Source organism: Bufo bufo, chromosome 2 (genome assembly GCF_905171765.1).
Source record: "Bufo bufo chromosome 2, aBufBuf1.1, whole genome shotgun sequence".
Taxonomy (NCBI): Eukaryota; Metazoa; Chordata; class Amphibia; order Anura; family Bufonidae; genus Bufo; species Bufo bufo.
The window spans coordinates 805,353,859-805,374,206 of record NC_053390.1 but is presented as its reverse complement, the minus strand read 5'-3'; the positions used below and the strand labels follow the sequence as shown (position 1 = coordinate 805,374,206).

General features: G+C 43.4%; 1 protein-coding gene across 1 annotated transcript; it reads right to left on the bottom strand.

Moving 5' to 3' along the window:
- Positions 1-3,671: 3,671 nt before the first annotated feature.
- On the bottom strand, positions 3,672-19,609 carry LOC120991836 (progonadoliberin-2). Its single transcript, XM_040420589.1, has 4 exons — positions 19,513-19,609; positions 13,232-13,404; positions 6,121-6,204; positions 3,672-4,525 (listed from the first exon to the last, which is right to left on the bottom strand). The coding sequence occupies exons 2-4, from the start codon at positions 13,367-13,369 to the stop codon at positions 4,490-4,492; spliced, it is 258 nt and encodes an 85-aa protein (XP_040276523.1). The 5' UTR covers positions 13,370-13,404; positions 19,513-19,609; the 3' UTR covers positions 3,672-4,489.
- Positions 19,610-20,348: the final 739 nt, after the last annotated feature.

The window sequence follows — 20,348 nt, the reverse complement described above, 5'->3', positions numbered from 1 at the left end:
GTAATATTAATTCATCCATCAGTGCACCCCAGAATTAATGCCCCCCATTAGTGCCCCCAGTAAGAGTAATGGGCCCATTAGTGCCCCCCCAGTAAGAATAATGCCCCCATTAGTGCCCCCCCCCAGTAAGAATAATGCCCCCATTAGTGCTCCCAGTTAGAATAATGCCCCCCATTAGAGCCCCGTTAGAATAATGCCCCATATTAGTGTCCCCAGTTAGAAAAATGACACCATTAGTGCCCCCAGTTAGAATAATGCCCCGATTGGTGCCCCCAGTTAAAATAATGCCATTAGTGCCCCCAGTTAGAATAATGTCCCCCATTAGTGCCCTCAGTTAGACTAATGCCCCCCATTAGTGCCCCCAAGTTAGAATAATGTCCCTCATTAGTGCCCCCAGTTAGAATAATGTCCCTCATTAGTGCCCCCAGTTAGAATAATGTCCCTCATTAGTGCCCCCAGTTGGAATAATGCCCCATCAGTGCCCCCAGTTGGAATAATGCCCCCATTAGTGCCCCCAGTTGGAATAATGCCCCATTAGTGCCCCCAGTTAGAATAATGTCCCTCATTAGTGCCCCCAGTTAGAATAATGTCCCTCATTAGTGCCCTCAGTTAGACTAATGCTCCCCATTAGTGCCCCAAGTTAGAATAATGCCCCCATTAGTGCCCCCAGTTAGAATAATGTCCCTCATTAGTGCCCCCAGTTAGAATAATGCCCATTAGTGCCCCCCAGTTAGACTAATGCCCCCCATTAGTGCCCCCAAGTTAGAATAATGTCCCTCATTAGTGCCCCCAGTTAGAATAATGTCCCTCATTAGTGCCCCCAGTTAGAATAATGCCCCCATTAGTGCCCCCAAGTTTTTAATAATGCCCCCATCAGTGCCCCCACTTGGAATAATGCCCCCTTTAGTGCCCCCAGTTAGAATAATGCCCCCATTAGTGCCCCCAGTTAGAATAATGCCCCCATAAGTGCCCCCAGTTGGAATAATGCCCCCATTAGTGCCCCCAGTTGGAATAATGCCCCCATTAGTGCCCCCTTCTCTGTTTCTGCAAAAAAAAAAAAAGCACTCACCTCCTCCATTTGCTTGCGCTGCTGTGAACACTCCCTGCTGACTGGAAGCTCAGGACAGGACCTGCACTCCAGCGTGATGACGTCTCGCAGGTCCTGTCCTCCAGTGGAGGTGAGTGTTTTTTTTATTTTTATTAACACAAGTTGCACTAATCAGCACTACACAATGGAAGCGCTCAATAGTAGCAGTCCTGTTAGGAACATACTGGCAATGTTGAAAAAAAGTATTGGCACCAGCAGGGCCACTAAAATACCGGCCGGGTGGCAACCTTGCTCTGGACTGGTATCGCCCTTTCTCTAAGGCCCTCTGTCGAGATGCCATGTTAGATCAGATGGCGGACGGCTATGTCACCATTCAGAGTAAAAGTCCAAGTAGGACAGGAGTCCATGCACCATGTAGTGTTGTGTACTTACCTTCTAGTGCGCCCGTGGTGATCCCGGCCTCATTACAGCAGCTCGCTGGTCCTAGGTGTGCGGAGGTCACGGCAGTATGACCTTTTGATTGGGACGCGAGGCCAATCAGGATGAGGGCCAGTATCCTGTGCTTGTTACCGTTGTCTATTTAAACAGATGACTGCTGACCACAGTCGCCGGTGATCGGTCCTTATTACCTCAATGGCGTTCCACTTACTATGTCCTCCTGGATATCAGACCTTTGGATTGCTCTGACATTGCCTGACTTCTGTTTCTGCTATTGACTTTATCGCCTGGTTCTTACTCTGTACAGTATTAGGACCCAGACTCTCTGTCGTGCGTTGGTTCTGATGCTTTCTCTGGTTTGGACCCTGTTTTGTGTCTCTTGTCCGGTTCTGACCTTTCTGTCTTACCCCCCTTCCCCTGTTAGCTCCTGTGCATTGTACAGGATAGGGACAGCCGCCCAGTTGGTGGCCGCCGTTTAGGGTGGCTTGTCCAAGTAGGTTGGGACAGTAGTGAGTTGGAGACTAGGGGATGAACTAATCCCTACCCTACATGACAGTGAGATGCCCACCCAGTGCTCTGTATAGAAAACGAAGTGGCAGCCCTGGGCAATACCAAATTCTTTGCCCTGGATTTGGACAGTAGACACTGGTAGGTACCCATGGCCAAAAAAGACAAAGAGAAGGCAGTGTTTATTAAACCACCAACAACCTTCTTGAGACTTGGAGCTATGCCTAGGCTGAGTGCCCACTGATGTAATAAGAGGACATTGCTAACTTTTCAGCAACCTTCTCTGAACATCTGCAGATGTTGTATCTGGTGCCAACTGAGCTGGAAATGCACGGGTTGAAGCTGAATCCGAGCAAGTATCATCTTTTCAGAGAAAACATTGAGTGCAAGGGGCACATGGTAACCAAGGAGGAGCTCTGATCCATAGACTCAAAGGTAGTGCAGCAATGGCCCAACAATATGACTGAGCTCTGAGCGTTCCTAGGACTGGTTGGCTACTACCAAAAGTTCATCAAAGACTTTGTAAAGGTGGCCACACCTCTATACACACTTCTGAAAGGGGCCATTCCCTGGACTTTAAAGAAGAAGGTGGTGGTGGACTAAGATTTTTTCAGGTAGTTGAAAAAGTTGTTGACTTGTGCACCTGCCCTGGCCTATGCTGACTACACCAACTGGTCTGGGAGCCATGCTGACTCAAGGGCAAGATGACCAGGGATGGGCCATCAGTTGCCTATGCTAGCCAAACTTTTATGAATAGATTGAAGAAGAACCCCACCTAACCCAACTAAAGCGCCTTCAGGATGGTGTCATTTGCCAAAGTTTGGGCTATCACCAAGAAGGTTGCTGATCTCTTGCTAGCAAGAGAGTCTATGTTTCAGCTCCGACCAAAGTTTTCTTCTAGGCTGTGCCCAGCCAACATGATGGAGAGGTAGGGACTGCCTGTGACTCCGATCGGGAAGCCAACCATAGTTCAGAGCAGCTCCATGAGGAGTACCCAGAACCGGAGGAGTCCAGAACCTGAGCAGAGACCTAGGCTTCCAGAAGCCACCTATGATAAGGACTGTTAGGTAGGCTGCGATAGAGACTGCCACTCCATCTACATAGTCTAGATCTGCTTGCTTGTTACAGAATCCCCAGCAGTACAGATTATTTCAGGAGAGGATTATTATACCTTCTGTAAAGTGATGCAACAAGATTGTGAACATCTTTCACTTTATTCCTAAACAAGTTTTATTGGAGATCTACAGACATGAAGTAAAATGATGACGGCACGCTTAACATGTATGTGACTGCACTGTTGCCCCCATTGTTTACTGGGCTGAGCAGCTCAGTTGGGGAGCAGTGTATTGATCACCGGCCCCAAACCTGCATGTTCTAGAATGCCACCTTCCAGTGCTGGGACATTGTAAAACACAAAGGTCCTCTGGTGCTGGTGTTAGTGCAGTGACCTCCCAGCACAGGACTGTGACCTAACAGAACCAGAACATCACCACTAGAGGGAGCGTAGGAGCCTACCACCTACTGTTTATTCCTGTGGTGGGCAACTGGTTGCACCTGGCTCTCTACCCTCTACTGCACTATTACCAGTCACGTTCCACAGGAGACCTCCATGAATGCAGCCAGCAGGGGGCAGTATCGCACAGAAGACCTGGCAGGGAGACAATAGTGAGCATATACATTTTCTTGTAGATGCCACCTTGTGTCCATGGAGCTGTGCCATTTCTTGGTGGTCATGTGGATGCTCTGTGCATTGTCTTGGGGGCAGGGAGCTGTGGTGGTCTTTGGGGGCACTATTTCATGGGGGCATGTAACTACACCATTTGTCTGGACATCAAGCTGTACCAGTTGGAAGGTTGTTCCATGTGGACATAGAGCTGTACTGTTTCTTGAGGGACGTCTAGTGTAGCTGTGTTATTTGTTGGGGGCAGGGAGCTGTGGTGGCCTTTGAGGGGCACCTAACTACTCCAAGCTATGAAGATGGATCTATGCTGTTTCTGGGTGGCCTATGGCTGCTACATTGAATGTGATGTAATGGAACCAAGGGCTGTATCTGAGGAACTCAATAAGCTCTTTAGCTCCCTCTAGTGGTGGACCGCCATATATATATATTTTCTTTTTTACAGAATTGCCCCTCTGCGTACAGATACTGGACTGCATTCCAGACAATGGATTTTATTTCAAGATGTCCCCTTTTAACCCCCCCCCCCCCCCCCCCCCCGCAGTGTCATCTAGCTAAATACATATAAATTATTTATGAAAATCCCAGGAAAACACAAAATGGGACATATGAAGAAGGCAATGTATAAGAACAAAGGATATCTGCCCCGTACAGATCCGCTGGCGTATAAGGGATGTCTCATACAGAAATAAAACAGTGCCCAGCGTGGTGAATGATGCCCGGGCACCGGCTGCTCTAGGAGAATGTTAAACATGGCGTGGCTTCAAAACAACACAGGAGTCCGGGGTGAAACGCGTAGCATAATCGGTTATAACGGGTCACTTCTTCTGGAGATGTCTTGCCAGTACATCATTCTGAAAGAGAATAAGATGGTGGAGGGTCAGTCTACAGGACGGGTGTTCTAGAGCAGATTTTAATAGGGTTTTCAGCTGCAGTGTTTGCCTGAAGATCTCGCCATGATTTCCTTCATTCCTTTCTTTCTCACCAAATATTTTTTATCTCCTCTAAAAACTCTCCTGCCGGTGTTGGATCAATCTCTATCATTCCTCCTCCATCCGCTTTGAATCAACCTATCTAAAAGCGCCGATCAACACATTTATCGCCGATCAGCACTGGTGTATGGGAATGCCAGTCTTGATAAAAGTCCCTCTTTGTGTTTTAGTTCCATACCATTTTCAACATCTCTGCTTGCTGGCGGTAGTGTGTCTGGCAGTCAAAAACCAACTGGCCAAGCCACAGATTGTCACAGTTTCTGTTACGGGTTTTAGTCCCATCAGTGGAATATGTGAAAACCACACTCAGTTTTCCCTTGAGGGGGGGGGGGGTCTCCGACTACACTGTATACTACAGCTAGGTGTATGGGCCCCCTTAGAAAGAGAAACATCTTGTACACTGTAACGAGCTCTGAAAACTGAAACCAAATTTCTTATAAAGGTGATTTATGGTTAAAGGATTTTTCTGGGATCATCTGTAGGAGAAAGTTTGTAATATACTTAATCTCTCGAAGTTGCAGGAATCGGATGCTTGCACTTGAGGCTTCACTTCTGAAAATCCAGCTTCCTTCGATGTTGTGTCTATTATCAGGTTTCCGGGCCTGGGCCATGGATGGGAAATCAATTCTGCTAAAAGTTTCCTCTCCCTGGCGCATGCGCAAAAAAGGTGGCTTCGGGAGGTCCCACATGCGCAAGGGAGACGAATAGTTCTGGCCCAGTCCACAGCACCTCCCCCGTCATGGGCTGCGAAAGTGAAGTCCCCGTCCATAGTCTACGCTGCAAACCTTGTGAAGGTCGTGGAAGCTGGATTTTCACGAGGGGATCATCACACGACCGCTTCTCGAGCGGCCGATCCACACAACTTTGAGACATAGTATATTACAAACTTTCTTCTGCAAGGTGAGTTATGTGTAATTAAGGAGGGTTTGTGGGATCTGCTGGGTTCCGGCAACCACCATTAACCGGGAATGTGATAAGCCTCAAACCCTGATAGTCCATCGCTTATTCCAACAGGCCTGATTAAAGGGGTTGTCCCACCAAGACAATTCCTATCCATATGTCCTGGACATCAGAGAGAGAGAGGGGATTCCCAGAATGGCCACGGCTGACCAAGCGGAAGCATGCATGTCATGGACGTCCGTTTGTTTGAATGCTACAGGAGATATAACGCACCATCAGGAGCTGGACCTTTGGTGATCAGCCGATTACATTGGCCCCTTTTTAAAAGGGCTTGTCTTTGTGAGACTGCCCCTTTAAGGAATTCTGCCTATTAGAACATATACTGATAGCAGCCAATTTATGTTCACATTTTCATACATCTTCATGAAGATTGTCTAATATTACACAGTTTTCATCCAGTAATCCAGAACATCTGATAATCCGACACCTCTTAGGTCCCAGATTAAAAAGAATTTTACAGGATTGCAGTTGGAATCCCTTTAAGTGATTCTTCTTACCAATATGTTCTTTAACAGGTTTTTCCTGGGGTTCCTGAGATAAGCGCATTCCTCTCCTTCACAAAGCTTAATTTCTTCTGAGACCTGCGGATAAAATGGGGGTCATATCATATAGTAAAACCTGTGTATGCATAAATTAATGACCACGGCATCTGCGCAGACCGGAACCGGAAGTCGCGCGCTTCCGGTCCGGTAACAGCGTTCCCTGGCTGAGGTCGGGGAACTTGTTACCTTGAGCTAATTGACCGAAGCCTCAAGCAGGCTTCAGAGTCAATTAGATGTGTATATCAATACAGGCCACTAGGTGGCAGCCTTGTATTGATATAGTGCAAATGAAGTCTTCAATGATGGCTATTTACTATGGGAAATCGAATTATTGTCACCCAAGGTGACTTAAAAAAAGTAAAAAAAAAAAAAAAGTTAAAAAAAGGTTTTACAAATATAAAAAAAAAAAAGGTCAAATCACCCTCATTTCCTTAAAATAAAAATACTTAACCAATAAAAACAATAAACATCATGGGCATCGCCGCGTGCGAAAATGCCCATACTATTAAAATATAACAATGTTAATGGCATACGGCAAATGGTGTAGCAGAAAAAAAAATTAAAAACAGACAATTTTTTGTCACTTCAACTACCCAATAATTTTTTAATAAGAGTCAAAAGTGATCAAAAAGTCGCACCCACTTAAAATTGGTATCGCTGAAAAGAACAGATCGTCCTGCAAAAAATGAGCCCTCACACAGCCCCGTACACATAGCTACAAAAAAGGTATAGGGGTCAGAATATGCTTATGACAAAAAAAAAAAAAAATTTCCTCAAAGGTTTTAATATTTTTTTTTCAGTATTAAAAAATTATACAAAATGTGGTATCGTTGGAACCGTACTGACCTGGAGAAGGAAGATAACAGGTCAATTTTACCGCATCGTGTACAGAGTAAAAAAAATATCAGAATTGCATTTTTTTTCCCCAATTCTACCCCATTTGGAATTTTTTTTCCCGCTCCCTACTACATGCTATGCAACCCTAAATGGCGCCATTAGAAAGTACAACATGTCCCTCAAAAAAATAAGCCCTCATAAGGCTATGTGAATGGGAAAATAAAAAAAAGTTAGGACAATGAGAAGGCGGGGAGTGAAAAAACGAAAACGCAAAAATGGTCCTTAAGGGGTTAAAGTAGTGTTGTGCCTTTTCATAGGTAAATGCATTGATATCCAATTCATTATTGTAAAGATGTATGTTCATTGCCTTTAAGAGCCATGCTCGACTATAGTTACAATTTTGTATGTCTTGAGTAGGCCGAAGTAAGGTCACACAAAGGTTTATACTTCAGTGTTATTCTTCTAATGAATGTACCAGTCTGAGAAGAGGCCTCCTTGTCTACTTTTAAATTTATGACGGGAGGTAAAGATAAGCTCTATGCAGCTGGTGATAATTACCTATACAATTAGGCATTTATAAATGAAGCAAAATATATAATATGTATGTATTCATTTATTGAGCCTTAGTTAGTCCTTAGCATAAGACAATCAGTAGGACATATATGTATCTGTTTATATTATATTGTTATATGTTACGAAGACAACATGTATCCAGTATATTGTGTATATTTCTCCTTAGAAGAGTTTCTGTAAAGATATGTGTTTTGTAACAATTAATCACATCTTTGGTATGACAGGAGGTACTGATATCTCTGTGAGAAAACAAGGGAATTTACGATCCATAAATTAGCAGTGTGAGAAACGTTTAAAGAGACGCCTAGAGGTCTGTCTCTAATTGCTACAAGTGTCAGAATTAATCCCTATGGCTTTGAATTAAAGCTTCTAAGGTCAAAATGTATATTCAGACTCATATAAGTTAACCCTTTATACTATAATTCAAATAGCTTATACAGCAGTGCCACCTAGGTATCAGTAGGTGACATTGCAACAGTAGCAAAAGTGCATTCTGGGTAAGGTTATGATGTCACATTTTATCAATGGTCACGCCCATCCGACAATGATTGGAAAGTTCCAAACTAGGAAGGTGTGTCTAACTGATAAGTTTGGGATCATAAGCCATACACAGGAGGGGGGAGAAAAAGAAGAGAGGAGAAGAGAAGTTGAGGTCTATCAAGAGGAAAGCCATGGTGACATGTGCTATGATGGACCACCCAGCTTTCCTAGGAGCAGAAGTGAGATTCCTACTAGGACTTGGTAAGAGACACAGAAAATGATATTTCATTTTATTAAGACTAATTTGATAGTGTGGGTGAAGTTATACCATCTAGATTGGCGAATAAATAAATGATTAATTGATCATCTCCATATTGAGATGTAGTCTTAGGATATTGTGAGGCTTCATTCTACCTGCAGAAGAATCTAGACTCATAATCTAGCAAAGCATTAAATAATTGCTTATATATATATATATATTTGATAGAACATTCTTCGCCAAGCTAAGTGATGGATTCCCACAGGAAAGATTTATTTCAAATCCTTTCCGTTTAAGATCCTAGATCCCTGTTATTTGTCTTAATATTCTTACCAAAGTTATATATGTGAAAATAGTCCAGGATGGGGCGGAAGGATACAGTTATCTCTTCTAAGTTATATCCTTGGATGGATTTGCCCATCTTGAAGTCATGTGATGTGTAGAAGGGGGCAGAATGTATTTAGCATTCTATAATGATGTCTAGGATTAGACATGCCCATCCTGATATCATGAGGTTTTCTCTGAACAGAAGTAATGTATATAACTTATGTTCCTACACATGTATTGTTAAGCTTGTAATGCTTTATATTAACGCTATATATATATTCATTTGCATGTATCTTTGTGTTTATTTACTTATATATGTTTATAATCTTGTAACCAATAAATCTGCATATTTTTATACCTGTGTATAATTGTATAATGCAGAACTACATTTTATCATTAACGTCATCTAACGTCAAAAAGAACTTATTTATCTGAGGAAATAGTCGGACTCAGATGTAAATTGTATCAATTAGGTTGTCTACAATTCACCAGGTCATGATTTTAAGAATTTATGACAATTTTTATAAATTTTATTTTTTTATGGTTAATTATTTTTATGACCATAATTAATAATTCTTAATTGAATTATTACCCACCGACAGTAGTTTTAGGCATCAGGTGGACTGTTTAGTAGAAAATACTAGGAAGTAGATGTACCGTGCAGCGCAGGGACAGAGGGAGACGAGGCTACAGCCAAGCACCGATACGGCTCGCTACATCCCTACTACTATAATGAGTCACCCCACCTCTGACACCTTCTGAGAGATGAGCGTCGTCCCACCTCTGACACCTGTGGTTTACTAAGATCCTGCTGCGGAGATTGGACAGGCTTCAGCGGCCAAATGTGCCAAGTAGCATCAGGGAAGTCAGCACCAAGGCTGCATAGTCCTACTGAGATGACGGCCCTATCACATGCAGGATGCACATCCTAGAATCTGCCAGGAGGGGGCACTGGAGGAGGGAGTTATTAGAGCAGAAGATGCTTACAGACTTTCTCCTGAAAAAGGACAACAGGGCGTGAAGGGTTAACGGTTTCTATAATCCAGGAACCCCTCTTCAAGCCCCGTATGCCATGTTTGAAGACCCCCATATAATGTGCCCCCCCCAAGGAGGCAGATCGATCACCGCAGGTCCTTGGATGATTGGGGCGCTCCTTACAGGGTTGTCCCACGTCAGGAACCCTCTCTATTACAAGCAAAGGTCTAATATCCATGGAAAGGGGTTCTGTGCCTGTGTCCCTACGACAGCACTTCCTGCCCCTGGACTCTGGTAGCTTAGACTTTTCATAGGAAGACCGGGACCTGCTAGGTGAAAGAGTCATCTGATTGGCTGCCAGGAAGCCTCGTCATAGCCAATCAGATGGCTTCAGTTTTTCAGTGATGCTCAATCTGATAGACTTAAAGCAGGACTAGATAATACTAGTTATAGATAGATAATACTAGTTATAGATAGATAATACCAGTTATAGATAGATAATACCAGTTATAGATAGATAATACCAGTTATAGATAGATAATACCAGTTATAGATAGAGAATACTAGTTATAGATAGAGAATACTAGTTATAGATAGATAATACCAGTTATAGATAGATAATACCAGTTATAGATAGATAATACTAGTTATAGATAGATAATACCAGTTATAGATAGAGAATACCAGTTATAGATAGATAATACTAGTTATAGATAGATAATACTAGTTATAGATAGATAATACTAGTTATAGATAGATAATACTAGTTATAGAGAATACCAGTTATAGATAGATAATACTACCGTATTTTCCGGCGTATAAGACGACCCCCAACTTTTCCCTTTAAAATATAGGTTTTGGGCTATACTCGCCGTATAAGACTACCCCTGCCTGCCCAGCCCTCCCTGTCTCCAAAACGATCTTCTCCAGTCCAGGTAAGGGGGGGTGGCATTGTTTAGGGGGTCTGTGGATGGCATTGTTTAGGGGGATCTGTGGATGGCACTGTTTAGGGGGGGATCTGTGGATGGCACTGCCATGGGGGGGGGTCTGTGGATGGCACTGTTTAGGGGGGGATCTGTGGATGGCACTGTTATGGGGAGGGGGATCTGTGTATGGCATTGTTATGGGGAGTGGGATCAGTGGATGACACTATGTAGCATCTTATGCTATATGTGTCATCCACAGATCCCCCTCCCTATAACAGTGTCATCCACAGATCCACCTCCCCATAACAGTGCCATCCACAGATACCCCCCTAAACAGTGCCATCCACAGATACCCCCCTAAACAGTGCCATCCACAGATCCCCCCCATGGCAGTGCCATCCACAGATCCCCCCCTAAACAGTGCCATCCACAGATCCCCCTAAACAATGCCATCCACAGACCCCCCCCCCCCTCAAACAGTGCCATCCACAGATCCCCCCCTAAACAGTGCCATCCACAGATCCCCCCTAAACAGTGCCATCCACGGATCCCCCTAAACAGTGCCATCCACAGATCCCCCCCTAAACAGTGCCATCCACAGATCCCCCCCTAAACAGTGCCATCCACAGATCCCCCCCTAAACAGTGCCATCCACAGATCCCCCCCTAAACAGTACCATCCACAGATCCCCCCCTAAACAGTGCCATCCACAGATCCCCCCCTAAACAGTGCCATCCACAGATCCCCCCCTAAACAGTGCCACCCACAGATCCCCCCCTAAACAGTGCCATCCACAGATCCCCCCCTAAACAGTGCCATCCACAGATCCCCCTCCCTAAAGCTCAGAGGAGTGTACATTTATAAACTGTAATCCGTAACTTTAACTTTAAATCATCGCTCATCTCTTTACTAGGATACCTTACTCTCAGCAACAGTAACAGGCAGTGCGGGCAGCGCTCACTCACTGACGTCACGCGCCTGCGCCGCCTAGTGGGAGGAGCAGGCACGTGACATCAGTGAGTGAGCGCCGCCCGCACTGCCTGCTGTTACCGGAGCTGAGAGTAAACAAAGAAACATAGAAACATAGAATGTGTCGGCAGATAAGAACCATTTGGCCCATCTAGTCTGCCCAATATACTGAATACTATGGATAGCCCCCGGCCCTATCTTATATGAAGGATAGCCTTATGCCTATCCCATGCATGCTTCAACTCCTTCACTGTATTTGCAGCTACCACTTCTGCAGGAAGGCTATTCCATGCATCCACTACTCGCTCAGTAAAGTAATACTTCCTGATATTACTTATAGAAGTAAGGTATCCTAGTAAAGAGATGAGCGATGATTTAAAGTTAAAGTTACGGATTACAGTTTATAAATGTACTCCTGTGAGCGGCGGGGCCATGTGTATTCTAACCCCTAGGCAAGCGTCCCCATCACCATGGGAACGCCTGGGGGTTAGAATATACCATCGGATCTGAGTATACCCAGCGTATAAGACGACCCCCAACTTTTGAAAATAATTTCTAGTGTTAGAAAGTTACCAGTTATAGATAGATAATACTAAATATAAAATAATCAGTGATGGCTAACCTCCGGCACTCCAGCTGTGGTGAAACTACAACTCCCAGCATGCTCTATTCATTTCTATGAAGTTCTGAGAACAGCCAAGCAAGTGTGCATCTTGGGAGTTGTAGTTTTACCACAGCTGGAGTTCCAGAAGTTAGCCATCACTGATCTAGATAATACTGCATATATAATACTAGTTATAGATAACAATACATATATAATACTAATTATAGATAGTACTACATATACATAATGCTAGTTACAGATAATACTACATAAATAATACTAGTTATAGATAGTACTGCATATACATAATGCTAGTTACAGATAATACTACATAAATAATACTAGTTATAGATATTACTAGCTATAAATAATACTACATGTATAGGTCTAGCTGTAGATAATACTACATATATAATACTAGCTGTAGATATTACTAGCTATAGATAATACTACATGTATAGTACTAGCTATATATAATACTACATGTATAGTACTAGCTATATATAATACTACATGTATAGTACTAGCTGAAGATATTACTAGCTATAGATAATACTAGCTATATATAATACTACATGTATAGTACTAGCTATATATATATATATATATAATACTACATGTATAGTACTAGCTGTAGATATTACTAGCTAATACTAGCTATATATAATACTACATGTATAGGTCTAGCTATAGATAATACTAGCTATATATATTACTACATGCATTGTACTAGCTATATATAATACTACATGTATAGTACTAGCTATATATAATACTACATGTATAGTACTAGCTGAAGATATTACTAGCTATAGATAATACTAGCTATATATAATACTACATGTATAGTACTAGCTATATATATATATATATATAATACTACATGTATAGTACTAGCTGTAGATATTACTAGCTATAGCTAATACTAGCTATATATAATACTACATGTATAGTACTAGCTATATATAATACTACATGTATAGTACTAGCTATATATAATACTACATGTATAGTACTAGCTGAAGATATTACTAGCTATAGATAATACTAGTTGAGTTTATTTCAAAGGTAAAGAAATGCCCCCCGATGGTTGAGCAGTGGGTGTGGAGGCCATACCTCTGGAGAAGCCGGCATGTCCAGCTCCCTCTTGCCTCCTGGGTACCATCCATGAGACCAGTGCTGGCCGTGTGACAGCTGTGTGCTGACTGCTATCAGGACGAGGAGGAGCAGGACCAGGTGACTGTGGCAGGCCATGGGTCGGTTTATGGTTACAGTTCACAGAACTGGGTCTGAGAGGGGAAAGAAAACATATTCTCCTGTTAAAGGGGTGGTCCGACCAAAACAATTCTACATTTCCCAAACCAGCACCTGGATCTGAACACTTTTATAACTGAATGGAATGAAAAAATATGGTACAACCACTGAGTTATTCAAGAAACTCCATCGGTATAGCTCCACCTGCTGTTCTTTTCATTATTTTGCTGTCCATAGTAACATCGGTGAGGTGGTCGCACATGCTCAGTTCCATCCAGCAACTGCCACCAGCTATACCTACTGTTATAAGCTGTGACAGTTACAGGAGAGAGCTGCATCAGAAAGGACACACACACCCCTGAACTGTGATAGGGAGAGAGCTGCAGCAAAAAGAACATGCCCCCTGAGAATGGACATGTCCCTTGAGCTGTGATAGGCAGAGAGCGGCAGCAGAAAGGACACTCCCCTTGAGCTGTGATAGGCAGAGAGCGGCAGCAGAAAGGACACTCCCCTTGAGCTGTGATAGGCAGAGAGCGGCAGCAGAAAGGACACTCCCCTTGAGCTGTGATAGGCAGAGAGCGGCAGCAGGAAGGACACTCCCCTTGAGCTGTGATAGGCAGAGAGCGGCAGCAGAAAGGACACTCCCCTTGAGCTGTGATAGGCAGAGAGCGGCAGCAGAAAGGACACTCCCATTGAGCTGTGATAGGCAGAGAGCGGCAGCAGAAAGGACACTCCCATTGAGCTGTCAGCTGGATATAAATCTAGCAGAGCAATAAATGGGGAGATCTCTGGATCCATGTGAGGTACAGGGCTGGTTCTAGCTTTGTTAGAAAGAGATTTTCATTTTTTATATTAATCATTGGATAAATATGACAGATGATGAACATAATATTGGAAGCCATTTTGAAAATATTTCCAGATTTATTTATTTATTTATGTATTTTTTGAGTGGGGGGTACATTTATTTTTAAAATCCCTCATCTTCTTCAGTTGTATCCCAGGCCACCATTAACTCCACTTCCCACCATTCTTTGTAGGTCAACCTGTTTCTCAAAATGGTGTAACCATATTGGTCCTGTTTGTAGGACCTCCCATAGAAGAAGGCTCTGCAGGGGCCGGTCCTGCTGTTTGGGGCAGGATTTGAGAACCTGTATCTTATCATTTACATGTTACTCACCTGTCCAGGATCCAGAGGCGCGCTGTCCTGCTCCCCTCCTCGGCCTGCCTCTGGTTACCATGACAACCCTGCGCACTGCGGTGTCATCACACCAGCAGGTTATTGGTACCTGCCTCTGACAGTGGGATGCCGCCTGATTGGACTATCGCTGAGTCTAGTCATTGGTTCTCTCTGTTCTGTACTCTGCTACTTCAGTCCTGTCGCTGCTCCAGCTCTGCTACATAGTCCTGCCACTACTCCAGCTCTAAAACAATCAACCCTGCTACATTACTGTATCAACTCTTCTACATTACAGCCAACTCTCTACATTCCATCATCAGCACTACTACAGCTATGCTACACCTAGTATTCTTCAATTCGTACCTTCTCAGAATCAGTACAGCTCTGCTACACCAAATGTTCTTCAACATTGCATCATTGGTTCCTGTTAATCGCTCAGCATCCGGGCACCACTAGTACAGGTTTACTACACCTAGCATTCACACCTCTGCCTCATCACTGCATATCCACAGTACTATTACAACTCTGCTACACCAAGTGTTATTCAACCCTGCCTAATCGCTGCATTATTCCCATCCTGCTGCACCAGTGCCACCTGTCCGTGCTTTGTAAGACCTGCTTACCTGGACCAGAGGCTTAATGGATCCATCTCACCAGGTGAAACATAGTGCAACATATGTAGTAGAGCTGAGGTTGTCAGTGTAGCAGAGCTGGCTTTCTCATGAGCTGTTAGGACTGCAGGTAAACCTACTACATCATAGTGCATTATCATACAACTCCCTGCATACCATGTGGTAGCTGCGAGCATACTGGGAGTTGTAGTTTTCCAGTAGCAGGGGAGCCTGCGGTATTGACGCCTTCAGATATCGCAGATTAATGATATGCTGTTCCTGTCAGTGATGTAATTGTGGCCTTTATAAGACGAGGGAACCTCCGACCCCCCTGCATGTGTCACTCCGCTGACATCACTCCCTCCCTAAAATGTCTGGCGCCTAAACGTCTCCTAATGACCTCTAGGCCTGGGCCGACATCACCCTGGTGGGAAATACATCATTAACTCACTGACTCAATATTATCCAAAAATAAGATCTAATATTTATTTAAAGGGCCACAAATGCAAAATATGGAGTAACCTTAAAGGGAATGTCTACTTTTAACACCATAGGTGCAGTGTTCTGTGGCGATTAGTTTCTTACTATGCCTATGATAAAATTCTGAATCCTGACAGTCACCACTAGGGGGAGCTAAATGCATACTGTTCTTATAACTGTGCCGTAAGCTCCTGAGCTCCCTCCGGTGGTGACTGCAGGTAGCCAAAATTTTATCATATAACCCTATGGCTATACAAAGGATGAGGATCTCCGTATCAGAAAAATGGAGCTGCGACCACTATAAAGATATTTTATGAATTTAGCTCATAATTTTGGATCGAAAAACGACAGGGTGTTAAAGTGTGGACACCGACTTGAACGTCTCCTGGCTGTAGTCACCGTTCACCCCACAAGCTCATTGCTCTGTCTCCAGTGCCTACAAAAAACAGATAAAAAGCCATGGAGATGTAGCAGAGCTTATTACACAGCTGGCACCCACTGGGTGAGCCCAGCTCCATACTTCCTCTTAACGCTCATGACGTCCAGGTATGTTATGGTGGGTTAAGGGTAAGTCACTAAGGCTAGTCAGTAGGTATGTCACTAAGGCTGGTCAGCAGATAAGTCACTAAGGCTAGTCAGCAGGTAAGTCACTAAGGCTAGTCAGCAGGTAAGTCACTAAGGCTAGTCAGCAGGTAAGTCACTAAGGCTAGTCAGCAGGTAAGTCACTAAGGCTAGTCAGCAGGTAAGTCACTAAGGCTAGTCAGCAGGTAAGTCACTAAGGCTAGTCAGCAGGTAAGTCACTAAGGCTGGTCAGCAGGTAAGTCACTAAGGCTAGTCAGCAGGTAAGTCACTAAGGCTAGTCAGCAGGTAAGTCACTAAGGCTAGTCAGCAGGTAAGTCACTAAGGCTAGTCAGCAGGTAAGTCACTAAGTCTAGTTAGCAGGTAAGTCACTAAGGCTAGTCAGCAGGTAAGTCACTAAGGCTAGTCAGCAGGTAAGTCACTAAGGCTAGTTAGCAGGTAAGTCACTAAGGCTAGTCAGCAGGTAAGTCACTAAGGCTAGTCAGCAGGTAAGTCCCTAAGGCTGGTCAGCAGGTAAGTCACTAAGGCTAGTCAGCAGGTAAGTCACTAAGGCTAGTCAGCAGGTAAGTCACTAAGGCTAGTTAGCAGGTAAGTCACTAAGGCTAGTCAGCAGATAGTCATATGAAGTAATGATAGGATGTATAGGGAGGTTGAGGTCTTACTTAAAGGGGGTGTCAAGGATTAAAAAAAACATGGCTGCCTTTTTAGAGAAACACCACATCTGTCTATGGGTCTTCTCCATAGATGAACAGGGCTGAGGTGCAATGCCACACACAACCTGTGAACAGATGTGGCGCTGTTTTTTTTGGGAAAATTTTTATATTTTTTTCTAATCCCAGACAACCCCTTTAATCTGGGCATAGACAAGAGAATGACGTCCTAACTCCACCATTAGCGTGTTTATTTGGTTTGGCAGAACAGATACGTTATGTCTGTGTAGACAGGGGGGAGATAAGTGGCTGGCAGCACTATTTCAAGACCTCTGTTTGCTGGCATTGAATAGGAGCATTCCTTGTTTACATAAAATCATACTGACTTTTCACAGCTGAGAGTTTGCTACAGAGTACCACTATATTTGCTCTTCCTGCATCAGGGAAAGCTGGGTGACTAGTTTACATTTTTATTTAAAGGGGAAGTGCTCTTTAAACAGCCCATGGCAGATGTGTATATTATATTTCCTTTCAAATGTAGGGGCATGACCCTTGGTGGATATGGATGTCCCTTTATGTAAGTCGGGGTTCTGTAGAACTACATGTTGGCATTGGTATTTTCGGTCCTGCAGCAGAACCCCCCCCCCTCCAGAATAAATGAATAGAAATGTCATATAGTGAGCAGCTGGTGATTACATTGGGCAGGTCGATGAAGGAGATGCCCAAATATTTGCCATCTATGATTTCAATTTATATGTGGTTTGAGCGTTTGCAGGTCTTGTCATCCTGATCTCAAGAGGCAGCGTAATCCTGCCCCCCGAGGGACCACCTTACCCAGACGTGTCCCTTTAAGCAGTATTCATAGAGAAGCTGGAGGCGCCTGGCATTAGTTTATAGGGCTCTCGTGTGCCCGCCACTGAGATGGATGCAACCTCCAGCACGCCAGCTGTTCTGAAACTACAACTCCCAGAATCCTCCAAGAAGAGCCGAGCAAGTGTGCAGCTGCGGAGAGTTGTAGATAGATAGCCCACAATGTGTGCGAGTCTGGTCCACAGTGAGGGGCAAGAGCGTCGGACCCCCTACCGAACCCCCTATCTTCACCCCTATATATGACAGACAGGTGGGCAGTGTAGGATAGTGTGGTTTGTCATTTGCCACAATTTATACTAATATCTAGTGACCCTATTTAGTCCTGCCATATCTATACATGGAACGATGTAGCAGAGCTGAGTTTGTCATGTAGTGCTGCCGATGCCAATATCAAACTGTCATCTAGTCATTGCAACACACAAAAGAAATAGTTGCGTTACATAATTAGCCAGAGCTGGGTATGCAGCAGAGCTGAGTAGGTCATTTGGCACAAAGTGTTTTAATATAATCAGAGTGCACCGCTCGAAGGGCAGCCACTTCATGAAAATGAATGGAGGGCGGCCATGCATGCTCCCGTTGGGGAGATAGGTGCGGGGGTCTCAGAGGTGGGATCCGCACGTATCTGACATGGGTGGCATATCCTAGGGCAGGGATCAGCAAGATCCAGCACTCCAGCTGCTGTGAAACTACAACTCCCAGCATGCACATTTACTCGGCTGTTCTTTATTGTATATCCTGCTAAGTGGAAGAGTTATCATAATCTACGACAGTAACAGTTCAGTGATATGGTCTGCGCTGCTAGTACTGTAGCTCAAACGATGTAGCAGAGCCGAGTTTGTCATTGGGTCCTAGGCATATCACAATAGGTTATCATCAGTCTTTCTATAAGGGTTCATGCACACGACCGTGTTTTTTGTCCACATCCGAAACGCAATAAATGGGGCCGCAAGAGAGGTCCGTATGTCTGTGCCGCGGCCGTGTATGAGCCCTAACACTGCACAAAGAAAACCGCTCAAAAACATATTCACATCTGTATACGTAAAGACGCAGCAGAGATGAGTTTGTGTTTAGCCTTTCCATTGAACTGCAGGGAAATGAACGGAGAGTCATGATGTATAAAAAATAAACAGTTTAACGTAAACCCTGCCACAAAATATGCAAAGATGTAGCAGTGGTGAGTGACTCCATCAATGTAGCAGAGCTAAATTTGCTATTGCAACGCACAGGACTGGAGAAGAACCGGAAACATTATCCTTAATTCCAAGAGTTATGAAAGCACAAAAGAAACAGTCAGATTACATATTCAGCACTGCCACGACTGTATATGTGAAGTGTTATGTAGCAGAGCCGAGTTTGTCTTTGGCACAACTCATATCACATTATATGTTTGATAATATGTTATCACTTTCTGGCATGAAAACTAATAGTTGTCATGAGGCATAAAAGATACAATTAAAAGAAATGTTCAGCCCTGCCGTATCTATATATCTAAGATGTAGCAGAGCTCAGTAGCATGAATTCATGTGGCTGTCCATAAGCACAGCACATGTTGGTATTACACCAGGTTTTTATAGAGGTTAATGGTAAGAGCATAGCATATCACAGTGCACAAAAGAAAGAGTCTGATGACACATTCAGCACTGCTACATATATATATACATATAGCATACAGCATACAATTAGAATGAAACTTAGAAATAGAGCAAACAGTTGTCAGAAATAACTGGACAAGTCAATAAAATGAAGGTGAGATGTACAGTAGGAGGAGGCACGTACCTTGCAGATGTCTGCTTAGATCCACCAGACTTCACTGATTAGTGAGCATTTGCCCCGAGTATTTATACATTCCCTTTGCTTGGATAAGAATGATTTCCCTGGATCTGCCTTCTGCTGACGTGTGGGGTCTGATTAGTGACATGTTCAGGTCTAAGTCACAGCACATGCCATCACATCTTCAGCTTGGAGAGGGGGTTCTGTGCTGCACTCCCCTGTCACATCTAAAGTGGGCAACACATTTCATAGGAGCAGAAGTGGCTGAGAAATAAAACAAATATAATGTGTATGGGGTCCAAGGCAAACATCTGAATACTTACTCAAATAGATTATTCTATTCAAATCCAAAAATTAGTTGAGAAGAAATTGTTGACTTGCAGTGAAAAATCTACTATCATACTGCTCCTATGTACAAGAATATAACTACTATAATACTGCTCTTATGTACAATAATATAACTACTATAATACTGCTCCTATGTACAAGAATATAACTACTATAATACTGCTCCTATGTACAAGAATATAACTACTATAACTCTGCTCCTATGTACAAGAATATCACTACTATAATACTGCCTCCTATATACAAGAATATAACTACTATAATACTGCTCCTATGTACAAGAATATAACTACTATAATACTGCTCCTATGTACAAGAATATAACTACTATAACACTGCCTCCTATGTACAATAATATAACTACTATAATACTGCTCCTATGTACAAGAATATAACTACTATAATACTGCCTCCTATGTACAAGAATATAACTACTATAATACTGCTCCTATGTACAAGAATATAACTACTATAATACTGCTCCTATGTACAAG

Excerpts from the sequence above, each read along its gene's own strand:
- LOC120991836 (XM_040420589.1), bottom strand. The coding sequence starts at position 13,369 with ATGGCCTGCCACAGTCACCTGGTCCTGCTCCTCCTCGTCCTGATAGCA. Across the intron at positions 6,205-13,231 it reads ACATGCCGGCTTCTCCAGAG|GTCTCAGAAGAAATTAAGCT; the intron begins GTATGGCCTCCA and ends TTTTATCCGCAG. Across the intron at positions 4,526-6,120 it reads ACCTGTTAAAGAACATATTG|AATGATGTACTGGCAAGACA; the intron begins GTAAGAAGAATC and ends ATTCTCTTTCAG.